This window comes from Orcinus orca, chromosome 4 (genome assembly GCF_937001465.1).
Source record: "Orcinus orca chromosome 4, mOrcOrc1.1, whole genome shotgun sequence".
Classification (NCBI taxonomy): Eukaryota; Metazoa; Chordata; class Mammalia; order Artiodactyla; family Delphinidae; genus Orcinus; species Orcinus orca.
In genome coordinates, this window is record NC_064562.1 from 42414682 (window position 1) to 42439994 (window position 25313).

Below are 25313 nucleotides of genomic sequence, written 5' to 3' on the forward strand. Positions count from 1 at the left end.
GAGTAGCAATTCTCATATAAGTTATATATATATATATATATATATATATATGTAGTTTGCTTGAGTGCAGTGTTTTTTGTTTTCTGTACTGAATTCATTAGCATGGGTCGGTATAAAATTTAGCATAGGTCAATATGTAATTTGTAAACTAATAAGGTCTTAAAAGTGAGGAATTAAGTCTTTTAAATTTAATTATTTATTGTAAAGAGCAGAATAGCATACATAAACAGGTGCCTAAGGAAAACTTGTATTCTAATATGGAACTCTCATGAACACCTTTTTTTTTTTCTTCTAACGGTATGATAGTAGGCCATTTGATTATTTTTATGGCTTTAACTTTACAACAATGAAATATTCGTAAATTTTAAAAAGTATTTTTCTTTATTTGATGCGGGTGGGATACTGGAGAAATGAAAGGTCAAACATCTATTGAGGAATCCATACTTGTCTATATATTGTGTACTTTTATTTCAAGAACTGATTTAAAATTCCTAAAAGGATGCTATAATAAGTTATTATGCCATTTTACAGACTGAATTAAGTGAATTTCAGGGAGGTATGAAACTTGCCTAAGGCTATCCAGCTACCAAGCGGTAGAAGTGAGAATTAAATCCAGGTATACCTATAAAAAAAATAAAAAAAAAATAAAAAAAAAAAAAAAGAAGGCGAGGGCAGCACCAGGGTATGGGGTTGTTAGTTTTATAGGGGTGAGTAATTTCATACGCTGATGAGTGGGAGGAGTATTCCAGCTATTTTGGGGAAGGGGTGGGGATTTCTAGGAATTGAGCCACCGCCCACTTTTTGACCTTTATGGTCATCCTTGGAACTGTCGTGGCACCTGTGGGTGTGTCGCTTAGCTTGCTGATGTGTTACAATGAGTGTATACTGAGGCTCAAGGTCTAGTGGAAGTAGACTCGTCCGCCATCTTGGACCTATTTTGTTCTAATCAGTTTATGTTGTGTCCTCGGGCTATGTAATTCTTTTAAAGGTTGTGCCCTGCCCCCTTTCCTCCTGTTTCATATTGAATATATAATATTTACCAGAGTATGTTTTAATAATTAATACATGATATATTGTATAATTAATTTATATATCATATATATAATGATATCTATAGGTATTTGTTCTAATAAGTCATTAAAAATAAATGAATATTCTTTTTCTTTCATAAAAAAAAAAAAAAAAGAGGGAGAAGGAGTTGGAATCTCTAAGAAAGTATTTAAGCTCCTGTCTAGACTAGTCAGGCCTTATTATTTACTGTTCATAGTTTGAAAATAAGTCTTTTCATTTCCTCATCCTAGAAAATTTGTAAAATACCAAAAATATTTAAAAAAGAAAGTTACCTGGTAACTTAAAAATTTCCCCTTCTTCTAAAACAAAGCAAAAAATTCTAGTACCCTGCAGAAATGTGGACAGTTCACAGGTGTGTTCAAACTTTTGTGAATTCTTTATATGTTCTTTACTCATTTTTCCTTGGAAGTGTAATGTGTGATTTGAGCAAAAACTTGCTCAATAAAGAGTGTTTTATGTGTTAAAAAAAAAAAAAAAAAAGACTATTTCTGTTTGATGGTGTCAAACAATGAAGCAATGCCTAACACACTGTCTGGCACAGGGTAGAGGATGAATAAATGGCATATGCTGCTAAAAAAAAAAAAAAAAAAAATGATACATCAAAAAATATGTGTGTGTGTGCATGAGAGTGAGAGAGAAAGCAAATATGACAAAAAGCCAGGAAAGTTTAGAAAAAGAGTAATGAAGGGGAAGTAGATCTGCAAGATAATAAAACACTATAAAGCTATAATAATTTGAAGAGCATAGTACAAGTATATTCATAAATAGACAGGCTAATTAACGGAACAGAATACTATGTCCAGAAATCTACTACAGTGTGCTTCAAATCAACAGGGAAAAAAAAGACGGATTATTCAATAAAGAATGCCAGGTCAAATAACTAGCCATTTAGAAAAACAAACAAACAAACGTTAATTTCCTATCTCATTTCTTACACTAAAATAATTCCAACTGGATTAGGATTTATAGGTAAATTTAAGTAGGTGAAACTAATCTATACTAGTGATTACTCTTGGGGGGCAAGGGTTAGAGATCATGACTAGGAGGAAGCATGAAGGTAAAAAATGAAACCCTGAAGCAGCGATTCTCAAAGGCGGTCCCCATGACCTTTTCAAGGGATCAGTGGTTGACACTAAATTTAGAATAACAAAGACATCCTGTGCCTTCTTCATTGAGTTGACATTTGCACTGCTGGTGCAAAAGCAATGGTGGCAAAGACTACTGGCACCATAGCACAAATCAAGGCAGTGGCACTGGCAACAAACTATATTATGCCACACACTCAACAGTCAAAAGAGATAGTTTCACTTAAGAATGTCCTAGCAGCAGTAAAAAATTATTTTCATTAAATCTTGACACTTGAGAACATACCTTTTTAATATTTTGTGTGACGAAATGCGAAATGTACTTACAGAACTTTTGCTATAAACCAAAGTATAATGGTTGTCCCAAGGAAACAGTGCAAGCTGAACTAGTCTCTCTTTCATGAAACACATTCACTTAAAATAACAACTGACAAATTATGGTTTCCAGACTTAGGTATTTGGCAGACATTTTCTTAAAAATGAACAAAGTGAGCCTGTTACCACCAATCAACAGCATTTGCTGCCCTTGATAAAATTTGAGTTTTAAAGAAAAAAATTAAAATTTCTGAAAATTTCTATCTGCCACTATGAAGCTGACAACCTTCCAATACTTAAAGGTTCTTCTGATGAGCTCAGTGGTAATACATTGGATATTGGATAATAAAGTACATCAATATTTGGAAGCTCTGCATAAATCAGCAAACCAACATTTTCCAAACAACAAATACATGATGGTACAAAATCTTACATGGGTAAAAGATCCATCAATGTTGAAGACAGACCAAGATTTTGACATTATAGAGTGCAAAATGTTCACTGATATGGTTTCAGATGCCACATTCCAATTAACCCATAAGAACTACACTACTTGTCAAGTTATAGTATCAAAGATGAATACCCACGATTATCTGAAAAAATCACTAAACATGCCTCCTTTTTCCAACTACATATCTGTGTGAGGCTGGGTTTTCTTCATATACTCCCACCAAAACATCAAAACAGGCTAAGCACAGAAGTACATTTAAGAATTCAATTTCTGTCTATTAAGCTAGACAATGAAAAGACTTGTAGAGTCAAAAGTAAAACAATTCCAATTCTCTAACTTTTTTTGTTTTAGAAAAAACAGCTATTTTATAAAAATGTCGGGAATTCCCTGGCAGTCCAGTGGTTAGGGCTGTGTGCTCCCACTGCCCAGGGCCTGGGCTGGATCCCTGGTCGGACAACTAAGATCCTACAAGCCGTGTGGTGCAACCAAAAAACAAATAAAATTAATTAAAATGTCATTTACGTTTATACCTAAGAGATCTATTATTGTTACTTTTAAATGAATTAATAAATATTTTAAAATTTCTCACTTCAATTTCTAATTCAATAATCAACAGATATACCCTACATAAACAAAATCTCTCTAGGGTTCTCAATTATTCAGAGTCTAAGGGGGTCCTGAGTCCAGAGGATGTGAGAACTTAAAGTACTGGAAGAAAACATGAAGGAATTTAAAATATGTAATTTCACAATAGAGAAGACCTTTCTAAGCAAGTCAACAAAACCCAGAAACCATAAAAGATTAAAAAATATTTAACTATATAAAAATTTAAAGTTTCTGCATGGCAAAAATTTCATAAACACAGCTAAAAAGGGGACAATAAATTGGGAGAAAAAAACTGTTAATTTCTTATATACATGAAGAGCTTTTATTAAAAAAAAGATAAAAACAAAAAAATGGCTAATGGACATAAACAGATAATTCACTCAAAAGATTGGGTTTTTCAACGACTTTTTTAAACACATGAAAAGATGTCCAAGAGTATTCATGATAAATGAAATGCAAATTAAAACTAGAATGAAATACTATTTTTCTTCTACCAGGTTAGCAAGGACAAAAAAATTTGGTAATGTGTGTGTGAGTAATCAGGTTCACAAAGATATTGTTGTTTAGAAGGTCTAACATTAAAGGGCAACTTATAATTTCTATCAAAATTTTAGATGTATGTACCCTTAGATTCAAGAATTTAACCTATACATATATTCACATATGTGTATAATCACTACAGCATTGTTTATAATTGACTAATTATGATACAGCCAAACAATAGAAAATCAAAAAGAATGAGCTTTATGTAATGACATATAAAGACCACTGTGATGAATATCCCCATAAAAAAAGAAAGTTGTAAAAGTGTATTTATCATGCTATCATTTGTGTATAAAAAAGAGGATACACACTTTTATATTCAAGGAAATAAAAGAATCAGTAATAGTTCTTCAGAGTACAAGCAGTCCATTTTATGTACTGCCTTTTCAGTAACAAAAATAAAATAAATAAGATGACTGCTACAAAGAGAATGAAATGTGTAGTCTGAACATGTCATTAGGCTCTCAACTAAACACAGTTCAAAAATAGACATTCTGGGCTTCCCTGGTGGCGCAGTGGTTGAGAGTCCGCCTACTGATGCAGGGGACACGGGTTCGTGCCCCGGTCCGGGAAGATTCCACATGCCGCGAAGCGGCTGGGCCCGTAAGCCATGGCCGCTGAGCCTGCGCGTCCGGAGCCTGTGCTCCACAACGGGAGAGGCCACAACAGTGAGAGGCCCGAGTACCACAAAAAAAAAATTGACATTCTAAAATGATTTAGAAAAGCAAGCCATGGCTTAGAATTATCAGCATTTCCTCTCAATGCCCTTTCCTGCTTTATAAGTTGAATGATTTACATGTTACAGTTTAGTAAAAAAGAATACAGAATAGTTTATTATTTATATTTATGGAAGAAAAAGATAAGCACCAGGTCTAAAACTGAGGCTTGAATATAAAAAAAAAACAAACCCCAAAGCAGTACATTATCACAGCACTCATTTCTAGATTTTAATTTTCATTTCCCTTTGTCTAATTCTCAATTTAATATCCATTTTTTCAGTGATATTTTAGGAGAACTAAACTTCAGATTACCTCTTAACTACTCCTAATACCTGACAGGCTGATAAATGCATATTTTAAAATGTCTTAAGTTAGCAATGCGATGTTTTTAACTGTTTAAATTTATCATAATTTTATTAACAAGACATCCTCTTAAAGAATAGCTCCTTGCTAAATCCTCAAATAGTAATGAACCTGAAATTATTAAGCAAAGATAACTTACTGTTCATTAAAGTGTAAATGACATATTTACCTGCTGATGCTAAGATGGTACAGTGCAGAGCATGTTTTAAGGCCTCTAGTCTTTCACTTTCGTGCACTATTGTCTTGTAAGAGAGCTCGTTGTACCTTTGTGCAGCTTCGATGAATTTTCTTCTATAATCAAGAACACGTGCATAGCAGACCTATACGAGGGAAAATGTTTCAATTAGGGAGAAAAATTAAAAATAAAAAGCAAAAGAAAATTTCTATTATATAACAGTATTTATCAGATATTCTGGAGCACCTTATTACTGAAGGATTCTCCAATACAAAATTAATTTTCCAAATTAGCTCATCTGTTACCTTATAATGTATCTGTAACTGTTCATTGGTTGATTCATTCTGAAGCAATGATGCCCGATTTATGTAAGCCTCTGCCTGGACTGGATCATCATCCTCCAGATATAGCCTAGCAATCTTCAGGTATGTCTCCAGTTTATAATCTACATTGTACTGTCTAGGGTATAACAGAAAGACACAGAATAACTAAATATTTCATCAAGAAAATTTTGGGAGTGGTAGGAAATACATTATTTTTTCCTTATATATATTCTGTTAATATAAGGGAATCATACTTTTATTGCAGTATATTACATAGACAAGCTAAAACATATTTCCAGAATAAGATTTATTGAATTTTTATTATTTTTATCATTGTTCATGTTTTATTTTAGCTTCTTCTAATCCTCAGATAATCTCACAAATCAAAGATCTTAAAAAAAAAAAAAAAGCTCAGTTCAGGGACATATCATATACTACCAGGGAAACTATGAACATGTACAACCATCCTGGAAAACAATTTGGCAGTATGCTCTCCAAACATCCTTTGAATGCTTTAAAAATGCATATCCTCTTTACCTACTGTATTTTACCTCTAAAAAATAAATCCTTAAAAAAAAATCATGGTTGTACATACATATATATGTACAGAATATTCATTTGTAAAGTTATTCATAAATATCCGTAATAAAAAAAATGGAAATCGCCCATAATCATATTTGTGGTAATCAATTAAGTTGTGGTACATAAAGATGGTAGATGCTATACAGTTATTATAATAATTACTTCTGATAATAGTCATAAGTTTTTGCTAAGTGAAAAAATTGGATAAAACAGTACATAAAACACCATCCAAATGTATTTCTATACATGCATATCAAGATAGTAATAGCAATTATCTCTGAGAATACAGGTGGTTTTCATTTTTCTTCTTTATCCCAATAGTCACATTTTATGCAAAAAATGTATAACTGAAGACCTAACATAATTCAAAACTCACATAATTCAAGATTAATCCTCACAGAAAAATTAATTCTATTTACCAGTAAAAGTGGAGCCACCATTTGGCAAGAACAGAGTTTACAACTGACTTGGCCCAGCTTTGAAATTAATTCTGCAAAAATTTTTATATCGAGCTTCCCTGGTGGCACAGTGGTTGAGAGTCCACCTGCCGATAAAGGGGACACGGGTTCATGCCCCGGTCCGGGAGGATCCCGCATGCCGCGGAGCGGCTGGGCTCGTGGGCCATGGCTGCTGGGCCTGCACGTCCGGAGCTTGTGCTCTGCAGCAGGAGAGGCCACGGCAGTGAGAGGCCCACGTACAGAAAAAAAAAAAAAAAAAAAAAAAAAAAAATTTATATCAATTCAAAATTTTCCATAAGTCATATATTATTATTTTTTATTATACTATTTCCATTCACAACTCATATTTACATAAACTGCTACAAATAGCACCATATTTTTTGCATTTCCATATTTTATGCCAAGATATCTATTATGTCCATTATTTTCAGAATCAGAGTGAATCATTTTTTAAAGAAACAGGCTCTCAATAATTTACCCAAATCACTTTAACTTGTTTAGAAAAACCACTGAATTTTCAGTTCTTGGTATCCTCACAGATAATGTTATAGTACTCTCAAAATGATAATTACCACCACTGCAAAGAACAATATCTATTTTATATTTACATCAACTACCAATGAAAATAAATCATTTGCTCTGTGCTAGGGAGAAACTGTTCCAGACAGAATAAGACCAAAGCAATTAAGAAAGCCTCCAGCCTTTTCAAACTATCCAAGAAAAAACCCAAATTAACAAGAGGCCTTAGAAAACAAAATTCAACATCTGCGTATGAATGAAGGCTTTTTAATATACTGATTGCTTTTTCAACGGGCATCACTGTCTAACAATTTCATAAATGCACAAAAGGCAAGATGCCTGAAGTAGTGTTTGACTTATGATCACAAATATTAATGAAGACAAAAAAAGAATCCCTTATTCACCTGGTAAAAGAGAAGTAACTGAAAATATTTTTGGTCATTCAGTTGGTATTTTTATACTTGCCAACTGAAAGAGGAAGTGTGTTTAATAATACAACCAAGAGTTTCACACCTTTCATCCTTCTATACAATATACTTTGGAGGAATGTTTCATAAAGAACTATAAATATTTTTTAAAATACATATCAAAGGTAAGACTGGCTGGATAACAGTCATCTTAATTTTTTCTAATTGTTTTTCCATCTCATTTTCTCTAGTATCTCAAACCTAACAATCTATTGAACCCATTGTGACTCCAAACCACTGATCCTACTACAGTTATTGTATTTTTCCCCTTAAAGGCCTCACTTCCTCCTTACCTGGCTTAATTCCTATGGTCAATCATTTCCATCACTGAATTGCACGTGCGCTCGTCTCCCTTGCCCCTCTCATGCTGTCATACTGGTTGGGCGAAATCATAATGCTGGTTAAACCTAATAGTTCATCTACTCCTTTCCTGCAACCATGTAGCCGAACTCTGATGAAGAAAAACACCCAACCAATCTGACTGATCTCATTTTAGTGACTACGACCTTTAAATGAGCCTTAATGCTGTACACCGTCTCACTCTCCCAGAGAATTTTTTTTGATATTCTTATATCTCCTCAACCTCACAACTCTCACCCCCACCCACACTTCAGCTGATGACTCTGATTCCAACTTCACTAAGAGTATTGAAACAATCAAAGAAAACAGTACTTGCACAAACTCCATCACCACATTACTAATATCTGCACCCATATACTCTGTGTTCCTGGCTGTTACCATAGATCACTGGGACTATTCTGCCCACCAGGGAACAATCTGCAATGTTTACAGACATTTTTTTCTTTTTTCGGTATGCGGGCCTCTCACTGTTGTGGCCTCTCCCATTGCGGAGCACAGGCTCCGGATGCACAGGTTCAGCGGCCATGGCTCACGGGCCCAGCCGCTCCACGGCATGTGGGATCTTCCCGGACCGGGGCACGAACCCGTGTCCCCTGCATCGGCAGGTGGACTCTCAATCACTGCGCCACCAGGGAAGCCCTACAGACATTTTTGATTGTCACAACTAGGCATAGTGGTGTCACTGGCATCTAGTGAGTAGAGGCCACTGATGCTGCTAAACATCTGCAATACACAGGACAGCCTCCAGGACAAAGAATTATCCGATCTAAAATGCCAAGAGTGCCCAGGCTGAGAAACTCTGCCACAAATGAACTGTCCATGCTCCTATCTGAAGCCTATCCCTCCACTGGGATTCCTGGGATTCCTTCCCCTCTAGTCTACTCCTGTAAGAATCCTCTCCACTACTCCCCTATGTCAAATTTTTGCTTTCCACTGAATCATAAAAGAAAAAATAATCTCAGCCTAACCTCCGCTGTCATCTTCTACCCTACTTCTCTGCTCCGTTTTATGAAAACTTCCCCAAAGAGCTGCCCATGCCCACCATCTCCAATTCTTCTCTTCCCATTCTTTTTTAAACAGCTCCAATCAGGCTTTCACTCTCACCATTTCAGCAAAACAGCTTTTGCCAAGGTCACCAATGACCTCCACGTTACTACCTTTTACGGTTCACCTTCAACTCCTCATCTTACTTGACCATCAACACCATGTTGACCCCTTGCTCCTTCTTGATACATTTTCCTCATTTGGCTTCTGAGATATCACACTCCACATTCTTCTGGTTTTCCTCTTACCTCAATGGACAGTCCTCACTTGCTGCATCTTCCTCCTGCCCCTGACCTCTTAATGTCAGAGTGCTCAGTACTCAGTGCTCTTCTCTACCTATATGCCCTCCCTTGGAGATCTCGTCCAATCTAAAGGCTTTAAGTTCCATTTATATATCAATGACTCCCAAATGTACATCTCTAGTCCAGACCTCTCTCCTAAACTCCAGACTAATATATTCAACTCCCTACTAGATATTTCCACTTGGTTATCACATGTCCAAAACAGAACTCTTGATCTTCCCTCAAAATCTATTCTTTACCACTCAGTAGATGGCAACTTTATTTTTCCAGTTATTCAGACCGAAACTCAGGACTTATCTTGGCTCTTTTTCTTGTACTCCATGTCCAAGTTGTCGAGAAACCCTTAGCTTTACCTTAAAAACACATCAAGGGTCCAACATTTCTCACAATCTCCATCTCACCTGCAGTAGCTCATAAGCCTCTTAACTAATGTCCCTACTTCTATCATCGCATGTCTACAGTTTACTCTCAACTCGGTAGTTAGAATGATCTAACATGATCAGATCATGTCAGTCCTCTGTACAAAATCCTCCAATGGCTCCCCACTGTTTTACTTAGAAAAAAAGCCAAAGGCCTTACAATGGCTTACAAGACCCCATGTAATCTGGTACCCAATACTCTCTGATCTCACCCTCTATCACACTCCCCTTTGCTCACTCCACCCACAGTGGTCTCCCTGCTCTTCTTAAAACACTCCAAGCATGTTCCAGTCTTAGGGCCTTTGCACTAGCCATCCTCTCTAAGAGGATCTACTGATAACTCTTCCCTCAGGCAGCTCATAGCTACTCTGTTACCTCCTTCAAGTGTTTGAAGAGGTGAAATCAGGACTACCCTACCACTCTAATCACCCTATTTAATAATACATCCTGTCCCCACTTTGCCCCTTTTCCCCATAGCACTTATCACCTTCTAAAATAGTACAAATTTTACTTATTTATTTATTAAATTGTTCATTATCTGTTTCCTGTAACAGAATGTAAAAAAAAAAAGTAAGTGAACAATTATACATGTTTTATATCCACTATTTACTATACTTTTGTCCTGTTTCCAAAGGAATTCCCACCAACACTTGGGCTGCATTTCTCCAATCTTCTTCTTTTTCATATATGGATGCAAGATGCTGTCTTATGGAAGCAACCTGGAATAGGAGGTATACATGTTAAATTACTTCCGCTGATATTAGTAAACTAGTTAAAATAAATAGATGATAATCTATTGTGACAATGCTCTCATTCAACATATTATGCAGGCAAGTAAATAGTAAAAGTTTACCTAGACTACCCAAATTTTTAATGACTTTTGCATGTACAGAATATCAAAAGAGTGAACTAACACATTCTGCAATGTGGATTATGGCAATAATTTAGTTGAAATATTAAGTTTTGCTTTTGTGTCACTGCATATATAATGCTGGAGTTCTCCTATGTTCTTAGCCTAATCAACAATTTTACTGATTTTTAAAAATTATCTAGGGACTTCCCTGGTGGCACATGGGTTAAGAATCCGCCTGCCAATGCAGAGGACATGGGTTTGAGCCCTGGTTCAGGAAGATCCCACATGCTGCGGAGCAACTAAGCCTGTGCGCCACAACTACTGAGCCTGCGCTCTAGAGCCCGCACGCCACAACTACTGAAGCCCGTGCGCCTAGAGCCCGTGCTCCGCAACAAAAGAAGCCACCGCAATGAGAAGCCCGCGCATCGCAGTGAAGAGTAGGTCCCGCTTGCCGCAACTAGAGAAAGCCCGTGCGCAGCAACGAAGACCCAACGCAGCCAAAAATAAAATAAATAAATAAATACATAAAATTTAAAAAAAAATTATCTAAAGAGTAATATTTGGTTCATAAAACCAAATTATAGTATATGAGCAAATGTCAGCTGGACTTAAAACATCATGATATTTATTTGATCTTACATTGTAAAATGCTGTTTGGCACGCTATTTGGCACACTGTTTTGTAAAAATGAAGTTGAATGATTACCTACTTTAAAAATTTAATAGTATCTCTCAAAATAACTGCTGCTATCTCAAGTTTAAAAATCGCCACTCTAATAGCCAATATTTTATAATAACTATAAATGGAATATAACCTTTAAAAATCGTGAATCACTATGTTGTACACCTGCAACTTATAATAATATTGTACATCAATTATATCTCAATTTTTAAAAAAAAGAAACACATAATAAACAGAGTCCTAAAAACAAAACAAAAACCACTGCTCTAGGTTTTTACCTGCTCCTCAAATGAAATGACTCTAGGCTGGATCTTTTCCAAGGTGAAATGATAGATTTCTTTGGCTGTGCTATCAGGTAGGTTAGGGAGATGTGTGCAGAAATCAGTCAGCAACTGGCGAGAGATCACGAGGCTGACATTCTCATTTACCACTTGTTAAAAAAAGTAAGGGATAAGAAAACATGAGTAATTTATGTTTTCATTAAGCAATCAATTTTCACCTAAAATTAATACTAAAAATAATATATACCAGTGTACTCTTCAAAGCATTATTTAGGGATCTCCACACCCCTGTGACCTTATATTATAGAACCAGTTTTCCTTATGCTGAATTATCTGATCACATAACAACTACAACAAAACAGTAAAAATACCACAACTTTTCTAAGAAACAGAAATGGCTGGGAAAAAGTTTTAACAGTTGAGAATTTTAAGTCATTCTTTTCTCTTCTTTATTTTTCTACAAAGTGAAGGCACAGAAACACTTAATATTTTTATTTATGTTCTTACATTCTACCTAGCTACAAAAAAAGAGTTAAAGAAGAAACAGTGAAATAATTTTCACGAAGTTTAAATAAAGCGAGTAGTGACAGTCACTGCCACTTGTACTTTCCTGATAAAAACAACAAATAAGAACTTAGGTCAGCACTAGATGCATAGACATATTTTATGACACTGTTTATAAACATTTATGAGGTATTATTATATATGATTAAGGATGAAAACTCTGGAGCCACACTGCTTCCAAATCCTCCTGATTACATGCCCTCAGGCAAGAGACTTAACTTCTCTGTGCTTCTCTTTCCTCTTCTGTAACATGTGGATAAGGTTGCTGTGAAGCTTAAATGCAATATACATAAAGTGCTTTAAACAATACCTGGCACATAGCACTCAGCAAATGTTAGTTATTATTATCACTATTATTACATTTTAAAAAGATGCATCATGCTTGTGAACCACTCCTTAGATAAATTAAGTTTAAATCAGTAGTTACTGGGGAAATAAATGACAGTTCAAAACTATTCAGTTGATGCAAATGATTTTAACAGTAGACTGCTTTTTTTTTTTTTTTTTTTTTTTTTATGCGGTACGCGGGCCTCTCACTGTTGTGGCCTCTTCTGTTGCAGAGCACAGGCTCCGGACGCACAGGCTCAGCGGCCATGGTTCACGGGCCCAGCTGCTCTGTGGCATGTGGGATCTTCCCAAACTGGGGCACGAACCTGTGTCCCCTGCATCGGCAGGCGGACTCTCAACCACTGCGCCACCAGGGAAGCCCGACTGCTTTTTTTTTTTTGGTGGTTCATTGGATTCAAAGTTTATATAAAGATCAAAGTTTATAAAAAGCACTACTCTTTTGCTACTAAGTGCAACGGTCTTAAAAAAAAAAGCCACTAAAAGAGTTTTTCTGAAACCATTGCCAGTTTGTCTCACATTGCAGGCCCCAATTTTTTGAGGCAGTAACTGACAGGCCTTGTAACTAATCAGTTTATAGTATATTAATTGGAATTGGATGATACTGGACGTGACTGAGAACAGTTTCATTACAATTGCCATTAGGTACCTATAACTGTTAGAAATTACTATACAAACTAGGACTTCTCAGGGAAATATAATTAAATAAGAACTATAAGTAAGAAAACTTAGTTTCTAGTCTGGGCTCTGTCACTGACTAACTGAATGTCCTTGGGGGAAAAAGTCACTTAATCCTGAGACTCATTTTATAATACATTATATAGGGCTATCTATACCTGCATTGTTAGTCACAAGGTTATGAAAAGGAGCCTGCGTGATGGATAATGTGTATGAAAGCACACTGTAAACTGTAAAGCACTATCAAGTATCATTAATATTGTGAACTCAGGATAAATTCCAGCCTGAATTTTGAGTAATTTTCCAGATACCTGGATATGTTAGAAGTCAGGGAATGGGGAAGAGTGTCTTAAAGAATGGAAATTTCTAGTTCCCATTCAAAAGAAATGTTCTTAACATTAACAACAGCTAACACTTATCTAGTACTTATCATGTGCCAGGTACTATTCTAAGCACTCCATTATGGATATTAACTCATTTAATCTCCCAACAATTCTACAGGGTAGGTATCATATCCCCATTTTATAGACAAGGAAAAGGAGGCACAAAGAGGTTATATAACCTACCCAAGATCACATAGCTAATAAAATAGCAGACCAGGATTTGAATCCAGACTATTCTTTTTTATCATTTGCTATATTGTCTCTCCATCAGTTGCTTTATCAATAACTATACAAGACCTTAATTGTAAATGTAACAATGGCTTCACATTGAAAAACAATTGAAAAACAATCAAATATCAAGTTGTAAGTAGTTTAAATTCTAAAATCAATCAAGCTCAATGCATATTTAATTTAATCTCAATGTAAATTATACTGACAATCTGATATAAAACAAGGCTTGAGCAAGCTTTTAAGTCCTAACTCAGTAATACAAGGCAAACACAGAATTTTCATTCCACTTACTTGCTTCCACAAAAGCTTTCAAAGCTTCTAGCTGTTCTGCCCCAGATAACTGAATGGCTTTTTCCAGTATCTGACGATACCTAAAACAATACCAAAAAGAAAAAGTGTTTAGAAGGCATTATATAGTCTAATGCTAACTTTGATGTTTGTTCATTTCTATTTACCCTGGTTTCTTTCATAGTGCTCTAGTTTGTGGTTTTCTTCATAGTACACTACAGATTTTTTTTTTTAAGTTTCTAGTTCATCACAAGAAACACTAAATCTGTAATTCAAAGTGCTACTTCTTCTAGTTTTCTTTACAGTATATCACCATTTTTTAAGTTTTCATGTCTATCACAAAAAGAGTAAATCTAAGTTAATGGATCTAAGGTGCCACTTTTTCTTTCAAGTTTTAGTTTTGAATTTGAAACGTCAATTTTCTTTCAAGTGCCTCAAAAGATAAGCTATATTTCCTTCACTAAAGTACACACAAGAACATTACTTGAGGTGGCCCAGAACCTTTTCCTTATGGACCTAATGAATCTAGGTTTACCAACAATAGGATAATGTTGACTATGCAATGAAGCCAAATATTAGAGATTAAATGTCTTAGTGTGTACAAAATACATTCCACCAAGCCAAATGTCCTGACAGAACATCCTTCAGTGCCTATTAGTTCTTTATTTGCATTCAGTTCCAATAACTATTCTGCCTAATATTCATGATCACACAAAATTCAAATCAGCATTCTACAAATGATGGGGAAAGGTTGAAAACAAGAACACTAACAATTATTAGGCAATGGTAAGTTCCTTCCTAAACTGTAAACTCCATGAGGACAGGGATTTTTGTTTTGTTTACTGCTATATATACAATGCCTAGAAGAGTACTTGGCACATCATAAGGACTCAAAGATACAGCAGTATTAGTAACATTTTATTTCTTAAATTGAGTGGTTGGTACATTGGTATTATACTATTCTTTATCCCTTTTGTTTGTCTCAATCATATTTATTAAAAGCATTAGTTAATGCATTTTACAAACCTAACTGCAATTATTCAGAGCATTATCCAGAATATAGTCAAGAAATAAAAATATACAAATAGGGCCCAAACTCATTCAAATTTATGACTTGTATTTGTAGGGCACACCCTCAAGCTACAATTCAGCACTTACTGATTATCAGCTCATACAATATTCTCACAGCCTTGGTGATACAATTTCTCAAAACAGCAGTGAATCAAACTGGCTTTGTAAGAAAGCAGGTATACTGAGAGAAAAGATAGCTAACTCCAAAAGAAGAGACAAACAATTCCAAGAAAGCAAGGAAATATTATCAAGCTTTAAAATAAAAAATTGTCATTTTAAAAATTGCTACATTTGAGGGATGAAATACAGTTATCTAAAAATTTATTTACATTAAATATCTCATTCTCGGGAGTTTACCAGTGGCCTAGTGGTTAGGATTCGGCGCTTTCACTGCCGTGGTCTGGGTTCAATCCCTGGTTGGGGAACTGAGATCCCACAAACTGTGCAGCACAGCCAAAAAACAAACAAACAAACAAACAAAACTCATTCTCTCTCTCTACATATATACATATATACACACACATATACACATATATTTTCCATATCTATATTTATACATTTACTTTATTGCCCTGGGCATGGTTCTAGTTAATGCATTCAATGGTTTATTATTTCTTTTTTAGATTGGCTTGTTTTTCATAATCAATTAAATGAAGACTATGGCTAAACCCTCTTACTCTTAAATCCCAGTTATTTTATACTAACAATATTGTATTCAAAGATGACAATGTCTCACTTATAAAAATTTGCTAATAATTTAAGTTTTAATATATAGTTTCATAACTTATCAATCAACTAATCTGTATTGAGAACACCAAAAAAAACCCAATCGAAATCAATGGAAAAGATGGAAAAGTGACTGATGTGGAGAACATGACAAGTACCAAATATTTTTTCATTAAAAAATATTATGGAGGAAAAGAAAATTAATTAAGGCACCTTGCATCTGTCCTATCCATTCATCATCATCAACAAATGTTTATCGAGCATCTATTATGTATATGAACTAAAGTTCAGTATGTCAATTTCTGATTTCTTGGCACTTGAAAGGAATCTGGAGGTAAATAAAACATACACACATGAAACTGTACCACAGTCACTATCTATGCTCAAAATTAGTGTAACAGGTATGTATTCACAGATCTTTCATTTACAGTAATGGTGAAATAGATATTGGACCAATCCTGCCTCCAAAACAACATAAAAAGTTGAAAGAAATGAAAAAAAAATTTAATAGCATAAAATCCTAACAAGTAAGAGTAAAGAGAAGAGACTAAGTGCAAAGACGTGAACCATAGCTTCTGTCTGAAAGCATTTGCTGACTGTGGAAAGAGAGCTGAGAGGCAGAGAGGCACTTCTGCTGGGGAGAAGTGGGCTCGGCTCTGGGGTGTTCTGCCATCTGCTGGAAACGCTGAAAGGCAAATTGCAATTTCCGGCTGACTGATAAAACTAGAACAGGAATCTAAGGTGTTTTACCTGCCAAAGGAGGAAACACTAGCACTTTGGAAGTATGGTTACAAATTCTACTCCAAGGATCATCTAGTAAGAAGACCAATAAATTTGGAAGCCTTGGTCCTAGACTCCTAACCCTGTCAGGTGTCCAGCAGAAGGAAATGAAAATCCTCCCTGAAAGGTAACATCATAGACCTCCAGTTGTTTCTAAAAATACATTTAAAAATAATTTGCCCAACAACAAACATTACAATGCATACGACAATATTAGCTGGAATCAACAAAAACAACAGTCAATAGCAACAAACAGGGACTCCAGATACTGGAGTTACCAGAAAGACTGAAATACACTTATGTTTATCAAGTTTATAGAGACAAAGACAGGCTTTTAAAAAGTTTCAGAAGAAACTAGGAACCATAAATAGTGTCATTTGAAAAGAGAATCACCAAAAGCTATAGAACTAAAAAATAATATTACCAAAACTTGAAATTCGGTGTAGTTCTTAACAGCAGACTAGACACATTTGACGAACTGACAAACTAGAAAGTAGGAGAACTTATCCAGAATAAAGCCTTGAAATGGAAAGTACAGAAGACAGAGTAAGGGGCACAGAGGTCACAGTAACAAGGCCTAACAAGGGTTTCACCCGGGGCCTAGAGGAGAAAATAGAACGGGACAGAGGCAACATTTAAAGAGAGAGAGGGCTTCCCTGGTGGCGCAGTGGTTGAGAGTCCGCCTGCCAATGCAGGGGACACGGGTTCGTGTTCCGGTCCGGGAAAATCCCACATGCCGCGGAGTGGCTGGGCCTGTGAGCCATGGCCGCTGAGCCTGCGCGTCTGGAGCCTGTGCTCCGCAATGGGAGAGGCCACAACAGTGAGAGGCCCGCGTACCGCAAAAAATAATGATAATAATAAAATAAAATAAAGAGACAGAGAGCTGAAAAACCTCTCAGAACAATGAATGATCCAATCCATTGATTCAAGAAACAAAATGAAGCTTAACCAGGATAATGCGGTAGAGCAGTGGTCCCCAACCTTTTTGGCACCAGGGATGGGTTTCGTGGAAGACGATTTTTCCATGGAAGGGGTGTGCTGGGGCGTGGCGGTGGTTTAGGCGGTAACGCGAGCAACAGGGCGCGATGGGGGGCGGCAGATGAAGCTTCGCCCGTAGCTCACCTCCTGCTCTCTTCTGCGGTCCGGTTCCTAACAGGCCTCGGACCATTAGCGGTCCAACGCCCGGGGAGCTGGGGACCCCTGCGGTAAAGCACTCACAAAAATTGCCCACATTTCTTTTACTCTCTGTATCTATGCCCCTTTGCAATGTGACTTCGTAACTCTTCACATCAAGAGGTAGAGTTTATCTCCCTACCCTTTCATCTGGGCTTGTTTTGACCAATAGAAGGCAACAGAAATAGAAGTAAAGTGCCCGTTCCAAGCCTGGACTTTAAGAGAATTTGTCTTTATCTGCTGGAACGCGGCTTTGCCACATGAATGGGTCCAGGCCGACCTATTGGATGATGAGATATGTAGCCCAGTCACCTGCCACCGCCCCAGCCAACAGAGAAGGAGAGCTGCCTACCTGACCTGACTGCCTACATGTAGCTGACTACAGGTGCACCTGGAGCCCCTGTGGAACCAAGACCACGTGGAATAGGGAAGAATCAACCAGCTGGGCCCAGCCCAAAGTACAAAACAACAGAACTATGAGCTAAATAAATGATTGTTGTTTTAAGCCGTGAAGTTCTGGGGTGGTTTATTTCACAGCAGAAGCTAATTGACATAAGTAAAATCAAATCCACAGACATATCATAATGAAGTTGCAGAATATTAAAGACAAAATCTTACAGCTAAGTGCTAATATAATTTTTTAGAAGACAGAAATAATTTCCTAATGAGGTTGATCTTTTTTTTAACATCTTTATTGGAGTATAATTGCTTTACAATGTTGTGTTAGTTTCTGCTGTATAACAAAGTGAATCAGCTATACGCATACATATATCCCCATATCCCTCCCTCTTACATCTCACTTCCACACTCCCTATCCCACCCCTCTAGGTGGTCACAAAGCACCGAGCTGATCTCCCTGTGCTATGCAGCTGCTTCCCACTAGCTATCTATTTTACATTTGGTAGAGTATATATGTCAATGTTACTCTCTCACTTCATCCCAGCTTACCCTTCCCCCTCCCCCTGTCCTCAACTCCTTCTCTATGCCTGTGTCTTTATTTCTGTCCTGCCACTAGGTTCATGAGAACCATTTTTTTTTAAGATTCCATATATATGCGTTAGCATATGGTATTTGTTTTTCTCTTTCTGACTTGCTTCATTCTGTATGACAGACTCCACGTTCGTCCACCAATGAGGTTGATCTTTAAGCAGTCTAAATATTTGGACTTAGTTAGTGTTAAATGGGAAAGAGTAGGAGAAGACAGAAATTCTAGGCAAAAAAAAATTTGTCTGAAATGCAGTCCAGTTTGCTGAAAGTAATATAAAACCAAAAGGTAGGTAGGTGTTTCGAGTTAAGGGCTCTGAGCCAAGCAGACAGACTGTATTCTGGCTTTGTCACTAGCTATGTGACCCCAGAGCAAAGGGTTTCACCTCTGTTTTCTCACATGTAATGTAAATACTATCACCTACTGTTTAAGATTTAAAAATGTAAGTAAAGTTGTGCTTGGCATATGGTAAACACTAGATTTTAGGGAACTCCACTCTTCAGATGGGAACCGCTGAAACTTGTGTGTGGGAATAACAGAGAACCAGAGAATCTGCGTTAGAAGAGGACTTTGAGGTCTGACCTCTGTTTCGTGTGTGTGTGTGTGTGTGTGTGTGTGTGTGTGTGTATCCTCTATTTTTTGACAATTCTATTCCACTGTATTACTAGAAAGCTGTGATCCAAAGTCTACCTCTGTGAGGTAGAAAAGTCTATTTTCTTTTCTGCAAAACAGCTTTTTTAATAGTCAAGGGCAGCTAAAAGGTCTCCCTTTCTCTCCTTTCTCCAGATTGACAGCTTTTTGTAAAATGAAGCATTTAGATGTCAAAGGCCTGATATTTTCCTCTGAATACCCTCCATACCACAGAACTGGGAAGGAAAAAAAAAAAAAGTCATATTTATATAGGATTGACTCAACAAAGACCTATAATCCATGACCTCAAACCTGCCCTCAAAGAGATAACATTCTAGTTGGAAAAGCAAGAAGTAAAAAGACAAAACAAGTAAGTGCTATCATAGAGGTAAACATAGGATGCCACTGGGCATGGGAAGAGCAACTAACCAGGTCCTCCATGTGTTGATGGTTGTTCAGAGAAGGTTTTTTGGAAGAAATAACATCTGAACTGAATTTTGAAGAATCACACAGGTTTTAGCCAAGTGAATAAGATAAGCTATCACAACAAATGCTCCCTCTCTCAAGGCTTTTCGCTTCTTCTAAAACTTTATATGAGATAACGAACACAATGCATAATATGTACAAAAGCAGTCTATATAATTTGCAAAAATGCTTCTCATGTGAAAATTTCTTACATCAATTTCAGACTGTTGTGTTATTTCATAGTTATGGGAAAGCATTTCTAATTGAAGTTTTGACAAGAAAAGCAGTGTAGTCTGATGGGTTAAAAATGAGCTTTTTAGAGTAGACAAACCTGGTTTCAAATATATGCTCTGCACCTTTTCAGCTATTCATTGAATCAACCAATATTTATTGAATAACTACTGTTATAAATATTCTGCAAATTGCTGGTAACACACAGTATCAGTATTTTAAAAAGGAATTTACTCCATTACTTCTTAATATGGAATCCTTTGTTACTCAGCTCCTAACATAAAGCCTAAAACCACTGATATGTTCCAAGAGTATTTCTCTCATAAAGCATGTAGCTGGCAGAACTGTTTTCTTATGAAAATAAATATGACACGTTCTTGCCCAGATAGGACCAGATATGTACCCACAGGCAAGGCCAAGACTTTCCTCAGGAAGCACTGGCTATCAGTTATCAAGCACATTATTTTATTTTATTTAATCTTCATCATAATCCTGTGTACTAGATTGTTACAGTAATGGTATCCAGTGTAACTTGGCCACTCTTCCCATAAAGAGGTAGACTCCATTGTCCCTCCCCTTGAATCTGGCCTGTCATGTGACTTACTTTGACCAGTATTTGAGAACTGATGTTGTGAGACTTCCAAGGGTAGCTTTAAGAGACCTCACAGCTTCCACTCTCACCCTCTTGGAACACTCCCAAGGCCCTGTAAGGAATCCTCAGCTAAACTACTGAATGAGAGGCAGTGTGGAGAGAGACCCAGCCAACAGCTAGATGTGTATGTGAGTCCATTTTAGCCCCACCAACCCCAGCTGAGCTGCCAGTTGACTGCACTTGTATGAGTGCGCCCAGACAAGACCAGCAAAATAGCTCAGTAGACCCAAAGCATATTGAGAAATTATAGTTGTTTTACACCACTAAGTTTCTGATTTGTTTACAGAGCAGTAAATAACTAAAGCACCCAATAGGGTGGATACTATTGTTTATCTGCAATTCAGAGCAGAGGAAGTAAATGCTTAGCTTAAGTTTCAGAATCCTGCAAATACATGAAAACTTTATCTCTTCTGATAACTAATAAACTTTTTTTTTTTTTTTCTGTACGCGGGCATTTTTTTTTTTTTCCTGTACACTGTTGTGGCCTCTCCCGTTGCGGAGCACAGGCTCCGGACGCGCAGACCCAGCGGCCATGGCTCACGGGCCCAGCCGCTCCGCGGCATGTGGGATCCTCCCAGACCGGGGTACGAACCCGTGTCCCCTGCATCGGCAGGCGGAGTTTCAACCACTGCGCCACCAGGGAAGCCCTAATGCACTTATTTTTTTCACCAAAACAAAAAGGAGAGCAGGCATGGAAAAAAAAATATAAGCTAGTTTTACTTTCATCCAAATCTATTAAAATTACATGCAAAACGGATTGAGCTACGAGACATATTCAACTTATTTCCAACCCAGGGATTATTACATCCATACGTATTTACTAACTGCTTAATAATAATAGTAACAACGACAATCCTATGGCTGTTTCTAAGTGTCAGGTACTGTTCTAAGTGATGTAAGTGTGATATAAGTGCATATACACACACATACTCATTTTGTCCTCAGACAGGATATATATGATCATCCCAATTTCCTGAGAGGGAAATTGCCCCACAAAGTAGTTAAGCCCAAGATACACAGCTAAATTTCCCACTGATAAAGCAGATTACATTTACCACCAGACAAAAACATAAAACAAAGTCAAGGTTTCAGCGGCCAGGTTAGAGCAGTCGTATCCTATTGAATGGATCAAAGTGATCTCAGCCGTCGGGATGTAAATTGGATCAACTTGAGAAGCACACTTTAAACAGAATGCATGTTCATTACAAAAAAAAACAAAAAACAGTGCTGTGAAATCTACAAAGAGAAAACTGACATCTTTGTGTCTGTCTGTAACTAACACCGCTTGCAGGGCAGGCACATATCACAAATTTTAAGTTGGAGTGCACCTAAGCCTTCCACATAAATTCCGACCAAATTCCTAAACAATCCAGATCCCTGCAAACATCACTACTCTAGACATCCCGACCCATGTTATGGTGACATGCCGCCTACGTGCCCTTCTTCAGAGTTGGTGGCGGAGAGAGAGTACCCAAAACACAACCCACAGAAGATGGTTCAAGTGGCTCTGAACGACATGATAGCGGCCATACCTCCTCAGCCCTCTCAGCCTCAAGAAGCCATCTCCCCAGAAAACTCTACACCAAGGTCCCAGAATATAAATTTCCCTTCAACCAAAACGAAAAAAGGGGGGAGCAGGGGCAAAGAGAGGCCACGATTCAGTGTGAGAGGCCGGCAGGCGATGGGAAGGGGCACCAGGGAAGGCTTAGAAGGCCATGGAAGCAGTCGTCCCACAAACCGCGCTTCTAGAATCTTAAGATACAGGAAAGGATGCCATCAGGGACTGCAAACGTTGACAGTCACCCCAGACCTACGGTCCTGAGGGCTCCTTACACAAGGTCCCTTCCAGTTTTCTGCTGCTCCCAACATTTGCCTACACAACCGACCTCAGGCCCGCCCCCTTGGTCATCAGGCCCGCTCCTAGCCTCACATCCGAAAGCCGCCGTCAATCCAAGGAGAACAAGTCTCTGGCTTTACTCTCCACCTCCCAGGCCCCTGGGAAATACTCACTTGCCCGCCAGATCTTTATGAGAGCCGCTCGAATTCATGAGCTGGGCCAAATCCTGTCGCACGGCTGCCGCCATCTTTCTCCCAGCTCAGCGAAGGCTGCGAGGCCTCTCACGGCCAAAAGAAAACGAGTGTAGGCCTCCAGAGTGCGGCTAGAGGGAACCCGAGATGCCACAGAGTAGCGCCTGTGTGGGCCAGACCGCCGAGAGTGGGAGCCTGCGTTAGGCCCGCCCCCAGGGTTGAGTGACGCGAAGCTCCACTCCTCAAGTCCGAGGCCGGCCCGGGCTTCTCTCACAGGCTCAGGCTCGCACGCTCCCACTTCGGATTGGCGGATGAACTCCAAGAGGCTGTGTCGCTTGTGCAACCCCAACAAATGCCCGATACGCAAAACTACCGGATTTTCATCAAGTTCCGTGTCTCACGTCTGTGGTTTACCGTTCCTTGTTCTTTAAGGCAGCCCTTAACTACCCGTGGTAAAGAACGAGTTGTTTTTGGTTACAATTCACCACAGACCGGTACTTTTTGTAAAGTACAATAAAAAAGGTCCCCATTCCCCTTCCCACTCTGCCCCCTTTATATAGGTTGATCATACCTCCCAGTTTGTCCAGGACAGTGCCATTTTCCATCTGTTGTTCTGGAGTAATTATTAATAACATGCCCTTTCACTCTACCAACTGTTCCATTTGGATGACAAATTATATGATCACCTTACCTTGATATGTAATTATATTCATTACTTATGTATCCTTGTAGAATTTGCAATTTTTTTGTCCTTTCTAGCTTTTGCAAAAGATAGCACATTCTGCTCTTGATTTTTTTCTCTTCTTGAAGATTTTACCATGTAAGTCCAGAGAGCTTCCTCATTTTTTAGAGCTGGAGAGTATTCCATATAATGAAGGGATGCCATGGTTCATTTAATCCGTATAGCTAGACACTTAAGTTGTTTTTAATCAATCAACCAATGCTGCAATGAATAACCTTGTATGTACATCATTTTATATGTGTACAGGTAGAATACATTCAAGAAGAGAGTCAAAGCTTAGATGTACTTACAATCTTGAAAGATATTACCAAATTGCACTTTATAGGAATGGGACCATTACAAGCAGCAATACATAGGAGTGCAAATTTCTATAGCCTTGCCTACAAAGGATGTTAAACTTTTGAATTTTTGCCACTTTATATGTGAAAAGAAGCATGTTCCCTCTTTTGGGAAGGGGAAAGAAAAGAAGACCAGAACAGGGAAATGCTTTGGGAAAGTAATGTGGTGATTACCCACATCAATTCAGATCTCACTCCATTGTTAAGAATTTAGTCAAATCACCATGCCTGGCAACAATGAGACTGGAAACTTAGTTTCCTTTTCCAGGGAAAAAGGAAAGGATGGTTTTGGAGGGACAGTAGGCAGTCTTTACTGCCATCTGTCCCTCTGACCATAATATCTGTGTGTATCCTTCTTGTAATAGAACACTCATCTCTAAAGAAGAGTGTTCAATTTCCCAGTTCAGTTTCTCTAGCAGCTTAAAATCCAGGATGTCTGATGATGCACAGCCCTCTCCATCAGGTTGGGATGAAACTTTTCATGGCACTGTAAAACAAATTATCTGCCTCATGCACAAACATGTAATACAAAACAATAGTGGAGCAAGAACAGGAGGAACAGCATAACCACAGTTACAATCCAGAAAAAGTAAGAGTGGGAAACACAGCAGTTACTTGTCCACAGCAATGGTAGAATCCTGGGCAGGAATTATGAACACCCACTACCCTGGTTAGACCCTAGTAGTGCATTTTGAGAGGATCATTGCATTGTTCATTGTATTCTGTGAGCCTGAGCTTTGCCCTCTGAATACAAGTTAACTGGATGTTGGAGAGTAGTCCCTCTTTAGGGAAATGTTTTAGAGCTTGAACAAGTGAGGGCATTTGTAGGCCAGGTTTATCAGTGGTTTTTTTTTTAACATAATTTCACTGAATAGTCAGTAAACTCTGTTCGCTTATAGACAGTTTCAGGGGCCAATAATCACACCCTAAGTTTTTTCTAGAAGTAGTCGTTAAATATGCCCTATTTCCTGACTTCCACATGCAGCCCATTCTTAACATCTTAATCATGGCATCCTTGAAATCACCTGAAACAATAAGATTAGGTGTAAAGAGGACTCTATTAGTTTGATTTTTGCTTCAGTTTATCTTTCTTTTCTGATGCTTTTTTATTTACTTGCATTTGCAAAAAAGTCATAATGGGCTCTGAGAGATCTTTAAGCCAAGTCTTCTCTTCTGTTATTTAAATTTATTTATTTATTTATGGCTGCGTTGGGTCTTTGCTGCTGCGCGCGGGCTTTCTCTAGTTGCAGCGAGCTGGGGCTACTCTTCGTTGTGATGCGCAGGCTTCTCATTACGGTGGCTTCTCGTTGCGGAGCACAGGCTCTAGGCACGTGGGCTTCAGTAGCTGTGGTGTGCAGGCTCAGTAGTTGTGGTGCACGGGCTTAG

At 37.8% G+C, this 25313-nt stretch overlaps 1 protein-coding gene across 2 annotated transcripts in view; it reads right to left on the reverse strand.

Annotated features, from left to right (window-relative positions):
- Window positions 1–23490, reverse strand: part of COPS4 (COP9 signalosome subunit 4) — a 42144-nt gene extending 18654 nt beyond the window's left edge. The window contains exons 1-6 of one of the 2 annotated variants that reach the window (XM_004282163.4): window positions 22830–23490; window positions 14110–14189; window positions 11615–11766; window positions 10418–10521; window positions 5634–5787; window positions 5323–5473 (exon numbers count right to left, since the gene is read on the reverse strand). In XM_004282163.4, coding sequence (XP_004282211.1) covers window positions 5323–5473; window positions 5634–5787; window positions 10418–10521; window positions 11615–11766; window positions 14110–14189; window positions 22830–22903 — 715 coding nt within the window. In that variant the 5' untranslated portion in view covers window positions 22904–23490. The remainder of the gene's footprint in view (window positions 1–5322; window positions 5474–5633; window positions 5788–10417; window positions 10522–11614; window positions 11767–14109; window positions 14190–22829) is intronic. The other variant, XM_033409974.2, reaches the window with a different exon arrangement.
- Window positions 23491–25313: the final 1823 nt, after the last annotated feature.